The 14,173-nt window shown below is 40.9% G+C and overlaps 1 protein-coding gene across 1 annotated transcript; it reads right to left on the bottom strand.

Annotated features, from left to right (window-relative positions):
* Window positions 1-2,019: 2,019 nt before the first annotated feature.
* On the bottom strand, window positions 2,020-13,496 carry LOC128692356 (uncharacterized). The gene is made up of 3 exons (XM_053781494.2): window positions 13,334-13,496; window positions 3,171-3,298; window positions 2,020-2,321 (listed from the first exon to the last, which is right to left on the bottom strand). The coding sequence occupies exons 1-3, from the start codon at window positions 13,356-13,358 to the stop codon at window positions 2,166-2,168; spliced, it is 309 nt and encodes a 102-aa protein (XP_053637469.1). The 5' UTR covers window positions 13,359-13,496; the 3' UTR covers window positions 2,020-2,165.
* Between the last annotated feature and the right edge of the window lie 677 nt (window positions 13,497-14,173).

The raw sequence follows: 14,173 nt of genomic DNA, 5'->3' as shown, positions 1-14,173 counted from the left end.
GTTTTCTGTAAATGTATTCTGTTTATTAATAAATGTTCACATAGAATATAAAATATAGGGGGTGGTAGAAGAATATATATATATATATATATATATATATATATATATATATATATATATATATATATATATATATATATATATATACAGTACATGTTGTTACGTGTGTGTCACCGAATGTAAGGCGAAAATCTTATCCAGCTTCTCAGAGCTGGGGCATGTGTACAAAATATAGCAGGCATTACCCCTTTGAGCAGCCGCACTGAGCCGCTGGAACAGAAAACTAGCTGCCCTAAGATCCCTAGTTACCCTGATGAGTCTTTTTCCCAGCTCCTTAAGGAATTTAGATGCACTCTTTCCCCATGAGCCAAGGGTCTCTGAGCCAATGGGAACAAGTACATAATGATAGGCAAATTCTCCATATTTTCTAGACTTTTGGGACTCCCTGAAGCTGGCAGCTGCCCCTCCTTCCTCCCTGGTGTATTGGAGATAGGTGTCAGCCAAATTATTATTATTATAATCAAGGGGGAAGCGCTAAACCCGGAGGATTATACAGCGCCTGGGGGGGGGATGTGGAAGGCATTCAGGCTTAATTCGAGGAACTGGAGCACAGATCCAATTCCCTAAATCAAGAGCCCCTCACCAACATCAAGGAACCTTCCTTGAGGGGGTATCAGCCAAAGCAGATACACATGTATAGTCCCACACCACCTGCTTCCCCTTTGTCCAGGCCTGAAGGGTGATACCATCTGGACGCTTCTGGCTGCCATCAGATCTGCATAGTTGGAGTGGCTCCCTTACTGCTGGGCATTCGGCTGTTGTGAGGCTCCTCTTGATAATTTTATTAACCTCCTCATGTCTTGCAGTCTTTTCCTCGGATTTACGGCACACAAGACCATGGTACCCGAATCGGTCTGCTGCTTCACTGCCACAAATACACCTGTGTTCGGCGAGAATAAGGGCGGCAAGTCGAAGAGCAACACCAATGCGGATATATGTGTGTGTATAAATATATATATATATATATATATATATATATATATATATATATATATATATATATATATATATATATATATATATATATATATATATATAAAGCTCCCGCTTCACACACGGAGGGTCCGGGTTCGATTCCCGGGGGGTGGAAACATTTCGACGTGTTTCCTTACACCTGTTGTCCTGTTCACCTAGCAGCAAATAGGTACCTGGGTGTTAGTCGACTGGTGTGGGTCGCATCCTGGGGGACAAGACAGAGGACCCCCAATTTATTACCTACTCACATTGCTTGTACCTCATTGCCCTAGAAACATGGGTAATCGTTACTAGCGGTTTGAAAAATAAACTACCGTTGTTGTACATGTGTATTTGAAATTACTTGGAAATCCTGCAACCAGTCATACAGTGAACAAAATGACGTTTAATTACAAGAGTAACAGAACATAAGAGGTCTGTTTGCTGTGTATAAACCAGTTAAACAATTTCCTAGTATATTACGAACCATAACCATAAAACTGACTAGAAAGCTGCTTTTATTATGTATACAGTAAAACAAATTGTATGTATAGGTGTAAAACCCTATGCATACGATAATATAACTGCCTGTGTATCGAAGTCACTTCTTCCAGCACTCGACTTACTTCCTGCTGTATAGCCCTTGTGGTTTAGCGCTTCTTTTTTTATAATAATAATAATAATCGACTTACTTCCTGCACCTGGCTTACAGTCATGTCATTACTTCATGTTACTTGCCTCTGTATAAAAACTTTATGCTATGTACATTTTTTTCAGTCTGTTAATGGCCTAAGTGTGGAGCTGAAATATATTTTACTTTTCTTATCTCCTTTTCTATGTAAGTTATTTTGTGCCTTTGGTCAGTGTTTATAGGTATGGACAGACTTATATTATGCACATAATATAAAAACTATGAATGAGCAAGTCATGGTAAAATAATTTATAGCTTTGCATTATATTACAAACTTCAAGCCGAAATATCATTGCGTTGTAACATTCAGAGGAGCAAAGTTAATGCAGTTGTCAGTATGCTCAATAATGTGGCGTGGGGACCATTATGGTTTGGGCGTGGGATTGGGCGTGGGCGTGGCCATGGTGACAATTAAGGTGTGGGTGTTGTTACAGTAACTACTGAGAAGACGTAGGTGTGATCATGGTGACCAGTAACATGGTGTGGGCGTGGTAATGGGGTTAGCGTTGGCGGCCAGCAGGAGTGTGGTGGGTGTGGGTGCGTGGTCCAGGCGACTCCGGAGTATGGGTACAGGCAGACCCTGGTAGTGGGTCCGGATTCCCTCCTCCCATAAGCTCTGCCAACATAAAATACAATACTAAAATAACATTAAAATGAGACAACTTCTTTGATACATACACACTGAATATAAACGCTAACCATTCTAATACATTATACCAACCTGCTCGCAGCTATTCAGTTCTGATCCCATGATCCCATCTATCCCCGCTGCTTTTCTCACTTCCAACCTGTTTATTATGTCTATCACTTCCAACCTGTTTATTATGTCTATCACTTCCAACCTGTTTATTATGTCTATCACTTCCAACCTGTTTATTATGTCTATCACTTCCAACCTGTTTATTGTGTCTATCACTTCCAACCTGTTTATTGTGTCTATCACTTCCAACCTGTTTATTATGTCTATCACTTCCAACCTGTTTATTGTGTCTATCACTTCCAACCTGTTTATTATGTCTATCACTTCCAACCTGTTTATTATGTCTATCACTTCCAACCTGTTTATTGTGTCTATCACTTCCAACCTGTTTATTGTGTCTATCACTTCCAACCTGTTTATTATGTCTATCACTTCCAACCTGTTTATTGTGTCTATCACTTGCATCCTTACTCAGTGCCTCACAGGTGAATATGAATTTAAACTATACCGACTAAGTGGGAACATGTAGTTATATAATCCCTGGCCCTCTCTTTAGTTCTTCTATATAACAGTAAAATGGTTATAATTATAACCTTAATTTTTAAAGGGGTGGACCGGTAAGCCAGCGGAAGGCATCGGTCAAATGACCAAAATCTCCAGCTGCGGGTCATCATATGACTAAGATCCGCCTCGGGAAACACTTGTCCTGTTTCCTGACGAATTTACCTAACCTTTAATTCTTCCTCTGCCTCTTCTCATACCTACCAGAGCGGTGAGATCGTCCAAGGGAAGACATGCAGTGGGGTGAGGTATGGGTGGAGCAAGCAGCTTGTTGTGGGCGGCAAGTGTACTGGTGCTGCGCCCACAGTCGCTCCTCAGACCCATCACATGTCCTGTCACAAGAATACATTTACATATTGTTATATGTAAAATAAGATCATTCAAACTTTCGTTAGTTTGTTTAATATCTTTATTAAGCACCCCATACCCATGGTGTGGGAGGTAGTCAAAAGATTGCAGAAGCGCATAATGGGTCAAGGGTCCGGGCGAGCATTCTCAATTTATATTGTCAACGTTTGGCATTTTTCTAAATGTCAATTTTTCTCCACTACATCAGTTAAAGGCATAATAAAAATGAAACAAGGGCTGGCTACATACCTTGAGCATAATCAAAGTTTTTCTCTCCAGGAAGGGAGTACAGAGACTTCGTGAGCCCTTCGAATTTAATCTAAACATTGCATTAAAAAAATCCTCCTTTTTTCTTAGTATACTTTCTTAGCTTCATATTTTTTTATCTGCTTTTTAATTAACGTTACCAATCTTTATACAATATGTATTGGCGTGCCGTGGCTCGGTTGGCAACGCAATCACCTGACACTGATCGTCCGAAGTTCAGTCCTCGGCACGAGTGGAAATAATGGGCATGCTTCCTTGCACCTGCTGTCCCTGTTCATCTAGAAGTAGGTACCTGGGTATTAGTCACCTTACACCTGCTGTCTTTGTTCAAATAGCAGCAAGTAGGTATCTGCGTGTTTAGTCACTTCACACTTGCTGTCCCTGTTCGCCCAGCAGTAAGTAGGTACCCTGGGTGTTTGTCGATTTGTGGGTGGCATCCTGGGGGGAACAAGACTGAAGGACCACAACGGAAATAAAACAGACAATCCTCGATGATGCCCTGATTTCATAGCGTTATTCTGGGTAGTTAACCCTCCCCCGGGTTAAAACCCCCAACCAATCTTTTCTTATCTTATCTTTTGAGTTGGCAAGCGTCGTATAACTAGCGTAAAAGTTTATGAATACTTCAGCATTCATAAGCTAGTGGTAGTAAAATACGGGAAGGCGAGGCTTCTCGGTTATTGACCCTTATGTTGCGAAAAAAATCTAGTATTGCTGGGAATGACTTTCGCGTTTTTTGAAAGATGACTTGTTAATTTCGTTCCTTGCTAAGCTAAAAGTTGCTTGACGCAAAAATCAATAGCTGCGATGTTACATATAGAGGAGTTAAATATTGTTTATAAACAATGTAGTTCAAATGAGTTTTATTCTTGAAGGAAAGTAATTTGTTAGTTGTCTGCCTGAGGAGCTAGTTTATTCTGCACCCCATGCTCAACCTGTGGTCGGTAGCGCAAGAAAACGGGATTACAGAGGTCACAGTGGGTCTTTCTTAGACCCCACTGACATTTGTTAAATCACTATAAAGAAATATTAGCCATTTCACATATTACAATTACTTCATTTTGCTCATGGCCACATTACAGTATGTAATACAATCTCCATTTTTATATCTTATTACCACTTATCAAACATTGGTCACAAATGGGTTGCAATTTCCTCTATGAAAACAATTCACTCATCTAGTCGATGCAAAATGTGGAAACAACCTTAAGATTTCAGATATCTTACCATTAGCAATAATGTGTTTTGCAATATCCTGTAGGGTTTACACGGAGATGTCTCTGAAAGGTTGGACGTTAGAACACTCTTGAAATATAATGCTCCAGTGTATGACCCTGTCTCTGCACACACTTCACATTTTATCACTGACATCTCCATACAAACCGTACTGTCAGAGATACTTATACCTGGAACGATACTGAGCATTATTCAGCAAGTTTGTGCCCGACCGTGAATGATATTTTACGATCCAGTATCTGAATGACTTAGTGCTGGCAAAGGTGTATGTTTTGTATACAAACTGAGATTATTTCTAACTACCGTAAACGTGATAAATTGTGTAAACAAACTATCATGCGGGAGACAGCACATGACTAACTGGGTTTTATTCTCACAACTCCTTGCTTCCACAATGTTGTATACCCCGAAACAATCATTATATAGATATCATCTGGAGTTTGCCTGGAGAGAGTTCCGGGGGTCAACGCCCCCACGGCCCGGTCTGTGACCAGGCCTCCTGGTGGATCAGAGCCTGATCAACCAGGCTGTTACTGCTGGCTGCACGCAATCCAACGTACGAGCACAGCCCGGCTGGTCAGGTACCGACTTTAGGTGCCAGGAACTACTCTTGGTGGTGTGAAGTCAGCAGAAAGTCTCTTGCTTCTAGTCTCAGTGACACGTCACTACCTTAGTCAAGGTTGAGAATAAGGTTTACGTGGCCCCTGGCACTCACAATTGTAGGCACCCAAGAAAGATCTAAATTGTTACCAATAAGTTCACAGAAATTTATTCAATTTGATTTAGCAGTTTCCTTTCTTATTTTCGGAGTTAATTTTTGTAGTCCAAATTTTGTTCGTAAGCCTTGGCACTGTCCCTATTGTACCCAATGAATAATCACACACTATTATCAATCCTGCTTGATGCAAAGGATACTTTCCTACGTGGAAATTGCTGTTCTCAAGAAATTTGCGTCTCTAAATTGCGTCAGTCGTCTGGCGAGGCAAATTTTCACTGAACAATATTCCCAGAACTTAATGTGGGTAAAATCACTATATTTTCAAGACATCAGTTTAAAGAAAAATGCCTGTTAATAAACAAGTAGAACAAGGTATGTTTCAGAGAACTGGTTGTGCTGGCGTCGCTTAATGCGGTAGTGTATGCAAATGAGGTAGGTGTACATCTCCATGGGCTGCTTCAGTTACAGGTATCTCGGGGGCTTGTGACTGCTACGGTCGATATTTAATTATGGTACACAAGGTGATGGTTGACCCTGCTATGATGACCTGAGTGAAGGTGATGTAGTGGTGATTATCATTAGTTGTGGGGTGATCTAGTGATTATCATGGTGAGGAAGGTGTAATGGTAATCAGCGTTAGCAGAGAGGGTGATATAGTGATTATCATAGTAAGGGTGTAGTGATGATTATCATTAGCAGTAAAGGCGCTGTTGTGGTTATTATCATTGGTACTGGGGTTGGTAGTGATTATCATAGGAAGTAAGGTTGGTGTATTGGTAATTATCGTAGGTAGTGAGGTGCTGTAGCCGTGATTATCATAGGCTGTGTAGTGGTGATTATTATAGGAATTGAGGGAGTAGTGGTAATTATCACTTTTAGTGAGGGTGTAGTGGTATTATCATTGGTAGTGAGGATGGACTGGTGATTATACTAGCCAGCCAGCGAGAGTGTAGTAACTATCATAGGTAGTGAGGTTTGTGTAGTGTGTAGTGACTATCATAGGTAATGAGGTTGTAATAGCATGATTAGAATATCTCTGACATGTACGGGGGTAGCCATCACAATCCTCATATATTTATAAAAAGGTGCTAAACCTGTAGGGATCGTACAGCACCTAGTGAATGGGGTAATTGGGTTTAAATCAAGGAAGGGTCTTAAGAGCAGGTTCAACTTCCTTGATCAAGAGCCCCTCACCAGCATCAAGGCCTCCCCCACTTTCAAGGAATGACTCCCCTCAGACACAAACACTGAGCCTCATCCATCAAAGGCTTTTTGGTTAGATCACGTGAGGTTCTCGATCAATGATCCCGAGGTTCATCTTTTCTCATTTATGATACACGCAGAGGACTTTTAGTGCTCGTCATTGTCTTCACTATCTATAATTCTCTCCATCCACCCCACCTCCTTGCTAGAGTATACCTGAAGAGAGTCAACGCCCCCGCGGCCCGGTCTGTGACCAGGCCTCATGGCAGATCAGGGCCTGATCAACCAGGCTGTTACTGTTGGCCGCACGCAACCCGACTTTACTCACAATTTTAATCAATAGTCCGACGTTAGCATCAGCTTGCACTTCAATGCCCATGTCAGTTTCACATGCCCATGTCAGTTTCACATGCCCATGTCAGTTTCACATGCCCATGTCAGTTTCACATGCCCATGTCAGTTTCACATGCCCATGTCAGTTTCACATGCCCATGTCAGTTTCACATGCCCATGTCAGTTTCACATGCCCATGTCAGTTTCACATTTATAGCTGCTCTTTTTTTAAGCATACAGAGAGTTTATTCAGGTATACTTCCGTCTCTATAATACTTTTTATTGGTGTTACTGTAGGTTATAATTGGTTAAATATAATCTAGTCAGTCTAAATAATGTATGATGATAAGCACATTTAAGCCAGCCCGGGGTACTGCAAGAACCAGCACTTGTCCCGCTCTTACTAATATAAATGTTTTGCCAGACGCTATAAAAACTAAATTTACATATTTGCAGGTAATGCAAATATTTTCTAGACAACAATGCAGATGGTTTAAATATGCTAGGCATGTGGAGTAAAACTGTATGAAAAAATAATGAACACCATATAACGAAAAAGGAGGATTATTTAAACATAATACTCAAATGTACCTGTGACAGAAAAACAGACTTTGGAGTGAGTTTTAACCAGAAAATTATATAAATGTAGTAGCGATAAAAATATTTCTTTTATTTAAAATTTAGATACGCATTATTTGGCTACCATGGACTACATGAGAAATTCTTATGAAATACAGTACTGCTTTATTATATGTATGCATGTATATATATAAATTGAAAAAGTCGTAAACATTAGACAAAGAGAATATGTTGATGCCCCCAGTACGAAGGAAAAAAAGAGATAACCTTCAAGTATGTAAGTAATGTAGAAGGAATACTGGAAAATATTACTTATACAATAAGAGTGATAGACGACTGAAATGAGAGACGAATCGTGCGTGACACAGCCAATGAGAAAGATAAAATATATGATAAATATACAACAGAAGACGGCACACCACGAGCTGAAGCTCTATTCGTGTAACTGCAGATAGGTAATTACAAATATATAATTACATGCATGCACACACGCATACACACACGCACCCTCAGACGCACGCGCGCACTCACACACACACATACACACACACACACACACACACACACACACACACACACACACACACACACACACACACACACACACACAGGAGGCCAGGAGCTATGAATCGACCCCTGCAACCACAATTAGGTGAGTACACACACATCAGCAGGAAACTAGTATACAATATAATACTGTTTCCATAAAAGACTATTATCATCAAACCCGGTGTCAGGCACCATCCTCCTCTCAATCATCATCTCTCAGAGAAATTATGAAACTTCACGATTATCTCAATTACTCCGTGATTAAATTGCCTCGAAATTATGGTCTGGTGGGAGGGTAGATGGGAGAGGTGTGGGGAGGGCAGGTGGGAGAAGTGTTGGGTGGGATGGTGGGAGATGTGTAGGGAGGGGACGTCAGGGTTACTTGGAGAACATACACAAATACACCATTGATGGAGAAATCCCTTACACACTGCATGTACACATGGATCACGTACACACAGCATGTGCACATGGATCATGTATACACAGTATGTACACATGGACCACGTACACACATGTACACATGGATCACGTACACACATCATGTGCACATGGATAATGTACACACAGTATGTACAAATGGATCACGTACACACATGTACACATGGATCACGTACACACAGCATATACACGTTTCACGTACACACAGCATGTACACGTGGATCATGTACACAGTATGTACACATGGATCACATACAAACAGCATGTACACATGGATCACATACAAACAGTATGTACACATGGATCACATACACACAGCATGTACACAACGTAATTAACATGGTGAATTTCACACGATTCTGAGATACAGGGATTACAAGTCAGCATAACCAAGAGCTAGAGATCAACCCCCACAAAACAGTGCTGAATGACACAAACGGATTTAACGCTTCTGGTTATTATTATTATTATTATTATTATTATTATTATTATTATTATTATTATTATTATTAGTAGTAGTAGTAGTAGTAGTAGTAGTAGTAGTAATAGTAGTAGTAGTAGTAGTAGCAGTAGTAGTAGTAGTAGTAGTAATTATTATTATTATTATATTACTATTGTTACATTTATGAGGAAGCGTTAAATCCTTCGGGGTCATGCAGTGCCTGGGGAAGGGGGGTAATCAGGGTCGAGCTGGGAAAGACGCGCACAATTCCAGGTCAAAGATGGTATCAAATACGGACAAGTATGCAAATAATATACAAGTGCAGCACTAGGACATTCATTATGGAAACGTTTCACTCACTATGAACCCTGTTAACACAAATGCAGAGATTGATTAGGTTAGGTTAGGTAAGGTTTATCAGAAAACAATACTTACTTACTTAAGAGTTTCCTGACGCGGGTCCTGGTCACATGATGACCCGTACCTGGAGCTTTTGGCCATCTGCCCGAGGCCTTCCACTGGCTTACCAGTTCACCCCCATTAAAAATTAAGGTTATATTTATAACCATTTTGCAGAGATGATAAAAAAAAACAGTATATACAGGTGGTAAACAAGGTCAAGTGCATGCAGAGTCGTATACCGAAATGTCCACGAAAGTAGACTGGTCATTGTGAAGAATGATTGATGAAAGCAGACTGGTCATTATAGAGAATGACTGATGAAAGCAGACTGGTCAATTTAGAGTGATTGATCAAAGCAGACTGGTCATTATAGAGAATGACTGATGAAAGCAGACTGGTCATTGTAGAGAACGACTGATGAAAGCAGACTGGTCATTGTAGAGTGACTGATCAAAGCAGACCGGTCATTATAGAGAATGACTGATGAAAGCAGACTGGTCATTGTAGAGTGATTGATCAAAGCAGACCGGTCATTATGATGAATGATTGATGAAAGCAGACTGGTCATTATAGAGAATGACTGATGAAAGCAGACTGGTCATTGTAGAGTGATTGATCAAAGCAGACCGGTCATTATGATGAATGATTGATGAAAGCAGACTGGTCATTATGGAAAATGATGAAAGCAGACTGGTCATTAAGGAGAATGACTGATAAAAACAGACTGGGCAATATGGAGAATGACTAATGACAGTAGCCTGGTCATTATGGAGAATTTGTTTGATGAAAGCAGAGATGTACGTAGTCTGTGTTGATTTGCCACGTCCAATAGAACTCTGGCAGTTTTAAGTTAACTGGGATTTTTTCTTTTCTAAATTAATATCAAAACATAGCGATAAGGTGACCCTCAGTTAGTCTTTTTGACATTTCTATCCTGGCTATATCAATCCATAAGCTTTACATTTGACCTGGTCCCGCACATCCATACTGTGTCTCTGCATTTGATTTATCAAAGTTCCAAGTGAGCAAAACCTTTCCATAATAAATGTTCTAGTGCTGGAGTTGCATCTGGAGAAGTAATCAGGTTTGATCCAAGCGGAGAGTAACTTTACTTCCTTGGATCAAGACCCTTCATCGACATCAAGGTACCCCTCCCTTCCCCTAGAAGAGGTATTATTACTGTATTCATGGGGGAAGCGCTGAACCTGTGAGATTACGCAGGGCTTGTAGAAATTATATAGCGCTTGGGGAATTAAATATAATCAGATTTGAAGCAAAGAATAGCTCTAATTCTTTGATCAAGACGTACGGCTGGAAACATTAGGACGTGTCACCTTAAGACACCTGCTGTCCATATTTACTTATCAGTCAAGTAGGTACCTGGGTGTTAGTCGACTGGTGAGCGTCGCATCTTGGGGACAAATTGACCTAATTTGCCCGAAATGCACTGCATAACAAGAGGCTTTCTGTACAGTAGTATATCACTGAACTCAGCTAGGCCTGTATAATAATAATAATAATAATAATAATAATAATAATAATAATAATAATAATAATAATAATAATAATAATAATAATAATAATAATAATTATTATTATTATTATTATTATTATTATTATTATTATTATTATAAGAGACCACTACCGGCAGCAAACGTTTATGAGAGCTTAGGCTATATCTCGCTTTTAATATTGGTTCAACACGAAGCCTACTCTCACTATTTTGCATTTATGGAAACTTGACAGTGTGGTAAGATAAGGTTGAAGATAATGAGGGAGTAATTTTGAGCTTAATTCTGCGGGGGAGTGATGATAAGTGTTAACTTGCACAGAAAATAATAATAAAAGATTATATCCTAGTTTTCCTCGGTATATGGTATATGGTAAACACGAGGAAATTAAATCTTCATCAGAGTACAAAACAAATTCTGGCCACAAAATAGAGCGAAACACCAACGTCAAAGACCTGGGAGTGATCATGTCGGAGGATCTCACCTTCAAGGACCATAACATTGTATCAATCGCATCTGCTAGAAAAATGACAGGATGGATAATGAGAACCTTCAAAACTAGGGAGGCCAAGCCCATGATGACACTCTTCAGGTCACTTGTTCTATCTAGGCTGGAATATTGCTGCACACTAACAGCACCTTTCAAGGCAGGTGAAATTACCGACCTAGAAAATGTAGAGAACCTTCACGGCACACATAACGGAGATAAAACACCTCAATTACTGGGAGCGCTTGAGGTTCCTAAACCTGTATTCCCTGGAACGCAGGCGGGAGAGATACATGATTATATACACTTGGAAAATCCTAGAGGGACTAGTACCGAACTTGCACACGAAAATCACTCACTACGAAAGCAAAAGACTTGGCAGACGATGCAACATCCCCCCAATGAAAAGCAGGGGTGTCACTAGCACGTTAAGAGACCATACAATAAGTGTCAGGGGCCCGAGACTGTTCAACTGCCTCCCAGCATACATAAGGGGGATTACCAACAGACCCCTGGCAGTCTTCAAGGTGGCACTGGACAAGCACCTAAAGTCGGTTCCTGACCAGCCGGACTGTGGCTCGTACGTTGGTTTGCGTGCAGCCAGCAGTAACAACCTGGTTGATCAGGCTCTGATCCACCAGGAGGCCTGGTCACAGACCGGGCCGCGGGGGCGTTGACCCCCGGAACTCTCTCCAGGTAAACTCCAGGTACTGTCAGGAAACTCACGAGCAGCGAAAAAATGTAACTTTGAAGCAATTTTTTTTTTGTTTAGCAAATTCAGATATACCACATTGTACGGCTACTCTAATATATGACATCGTAAAGGTTAAAACAAAAGGTTATATTTACGTAACATACACACCACACGTGGAATGACTGGTTCTACAATGGTTTCTCTGCGTAAGTTATACTTGGGCACCATCACATCAAAACCAAATTGATAAATGAGACACTTGTGCAATATTTGGGTAACTTCACCAGTGTCTTCAGTCCAGTACAGAGAAGAACGGTGGAAGGTAAGTTCTCTGTATTGGACTGAAGTAATCACTGGCTGGGAAACGTTTCCATAAAAAAAGGTACTCAAATGTTGCAGAAGTGTCTCATTTAAAAATGCTGCATTATTTCAGTCACATTTCATTGTATTATACTCACAAGGAAGAGCTAAAAATAGGGTAGTAGATACAACATTACACGAAGAGTAAGGGATATGGAGAGAGGCAAGATAACACCTGGGAGGCAAGTAAGTAAGTTTATTCAGGTATACACAAATACAGTTACATAGAATTATCATACATAGCAGCATATGTGTAGAGAACCTAGGATAACCCAGAGACTAGAATTTAAATATTATGTAATGCAATAGTTAATAAATGATAGTGTAATTAGCCTAGGATCTGTAAGATCGAAAAATGAGAAATTACTGTAGCGGGGATGTTCTAACAATAAGAGAACACGTCCAAGAGGGTGAACAACAGAACAATGGTGACATGAGCAGCTGCACGTTATGTAAGAGACGCTGGTGGAAACTGGAGTACCAGCAAAATGCAGGTGATGGTAGATTTTTTTTTATTTAATTGAGAAGCTACTGAAACGTAATAGAAGAATGTGGTAAAGCATTTTAACTATGATACTGTCTCGCTATGTAATTTTAACTATGATACTGTCTCGTCTATGTAATTTTAGCTACGATAGTCTCGTCTATGTAAACTGATAATACTACGCTATAGTGGAAAGTGATAACGAGGAACAAATATGTAGTCACAAGTGTGGCAACCAAATTGTGAACAGTGAAACCTATCAGGGCAGACGGCAATGCAGTGTACCAATAACAGCAACACAACTAACACTTACCTGTATACCCAGGCATGTGATACATGTTCCAGTACCCAGCCTTGGGCACGTCCTGGATGCCTTCGTGAGAGAGCTGCTCACTACTGGGAGCTGATCGCTGCTTTCAATGATACACACGGTAGCCTTCCACTTGTATATATACCTCAGTGACTAGCACCTTCATGTTGCCTCCTACCCATGTTTTGGCGGAATGTGAGAGTCTACTAGCTTGCTGCAACACGCTCGCAACCCCAGCATGACTGAGGCGACAGGTTGCATGGGACACACGAGTGGTCGTGGATGCTACGACTCCGCCAGGGTACAGGGACCACCCTTCGTGGAACTTCACCCTTCCCTGCCACTCACCCTTCTCTGCCACTCATCCTTCTCTGCCACTCACCCTTCCCTGCCACTCACCCTTCCCTGCCACTCACCCTTCTCTGCCACTCATCCTTCTCTGCCACTCACCCTTCCCTGCCACTCACCCTTCCCTGCCACTCACCCTTCCCTGCCACTCACCCTTCTCTGCCACTCATCCTTCTCTGCCACTCACCCTTCCCTGCCACTCACCCTTCCCTGCCACTCACCCTTCCCTGCCACTCACCCTTCTCTGCCACTGACCATCCCCTGCCACCCGTCCTTCCATCATATCTCACGTAACGGCCACAAGGATCCCTTTAATCATTTTTGATCTCTTGAGTAATTATCCAATCTTCTTAATTGATGATGTAAATACAGTTGTTGAATGTCATTGTTAATTGTCTTTGTATGAGTTTATCATATATGTGATTGTGCAACGCTTATTACTTTCTCTAGAGATATAACCCCTCAAGGAAGGTTCCTTGATGTTGGTGAGGGGCT

This window comes from Cherax quadricarinatus, chromosome 53 (assembly GCF_038502225.1).
Source record: "Cherax quadricarinatus isolate ZL_2023a chromosome 53, ASM3850222v1, whole genome shotgun sequence".
NCBI classification, from domain to species: Eukaryota; Metazoa; Arthropoda; class Malacostraca; order Decapoda; family Parastacidae; genus Cherax; species Cherax quadricarinatus.
The sequence above is the reverse complement of the archived record's forward strand: the minus strand, read 5'-3'. Positions and strand labels throughout refer to the sequence as shown.

Coding starts and splice junctions, on each gene's coding strand:
- LOC128692356 (XM_053781494.2), bottom strand. CDS start 13,358: ATGTATCACATGCCTGGGTATACAG. Junction 3,299..13,333: donor TCACATGCCTGGGTATACAG/GTAAGTGTTAGT, acceptor TTCTTGTGACAG/GACATGTGATGGGTCTGAGG. Junction 2,322..3,170: donor TGGACGATCTCACCGCTCTG/GTAGGTATGAGA, acceptor TTATGTTGGCAG/AGCTTATGGGAGGAGGGAAT.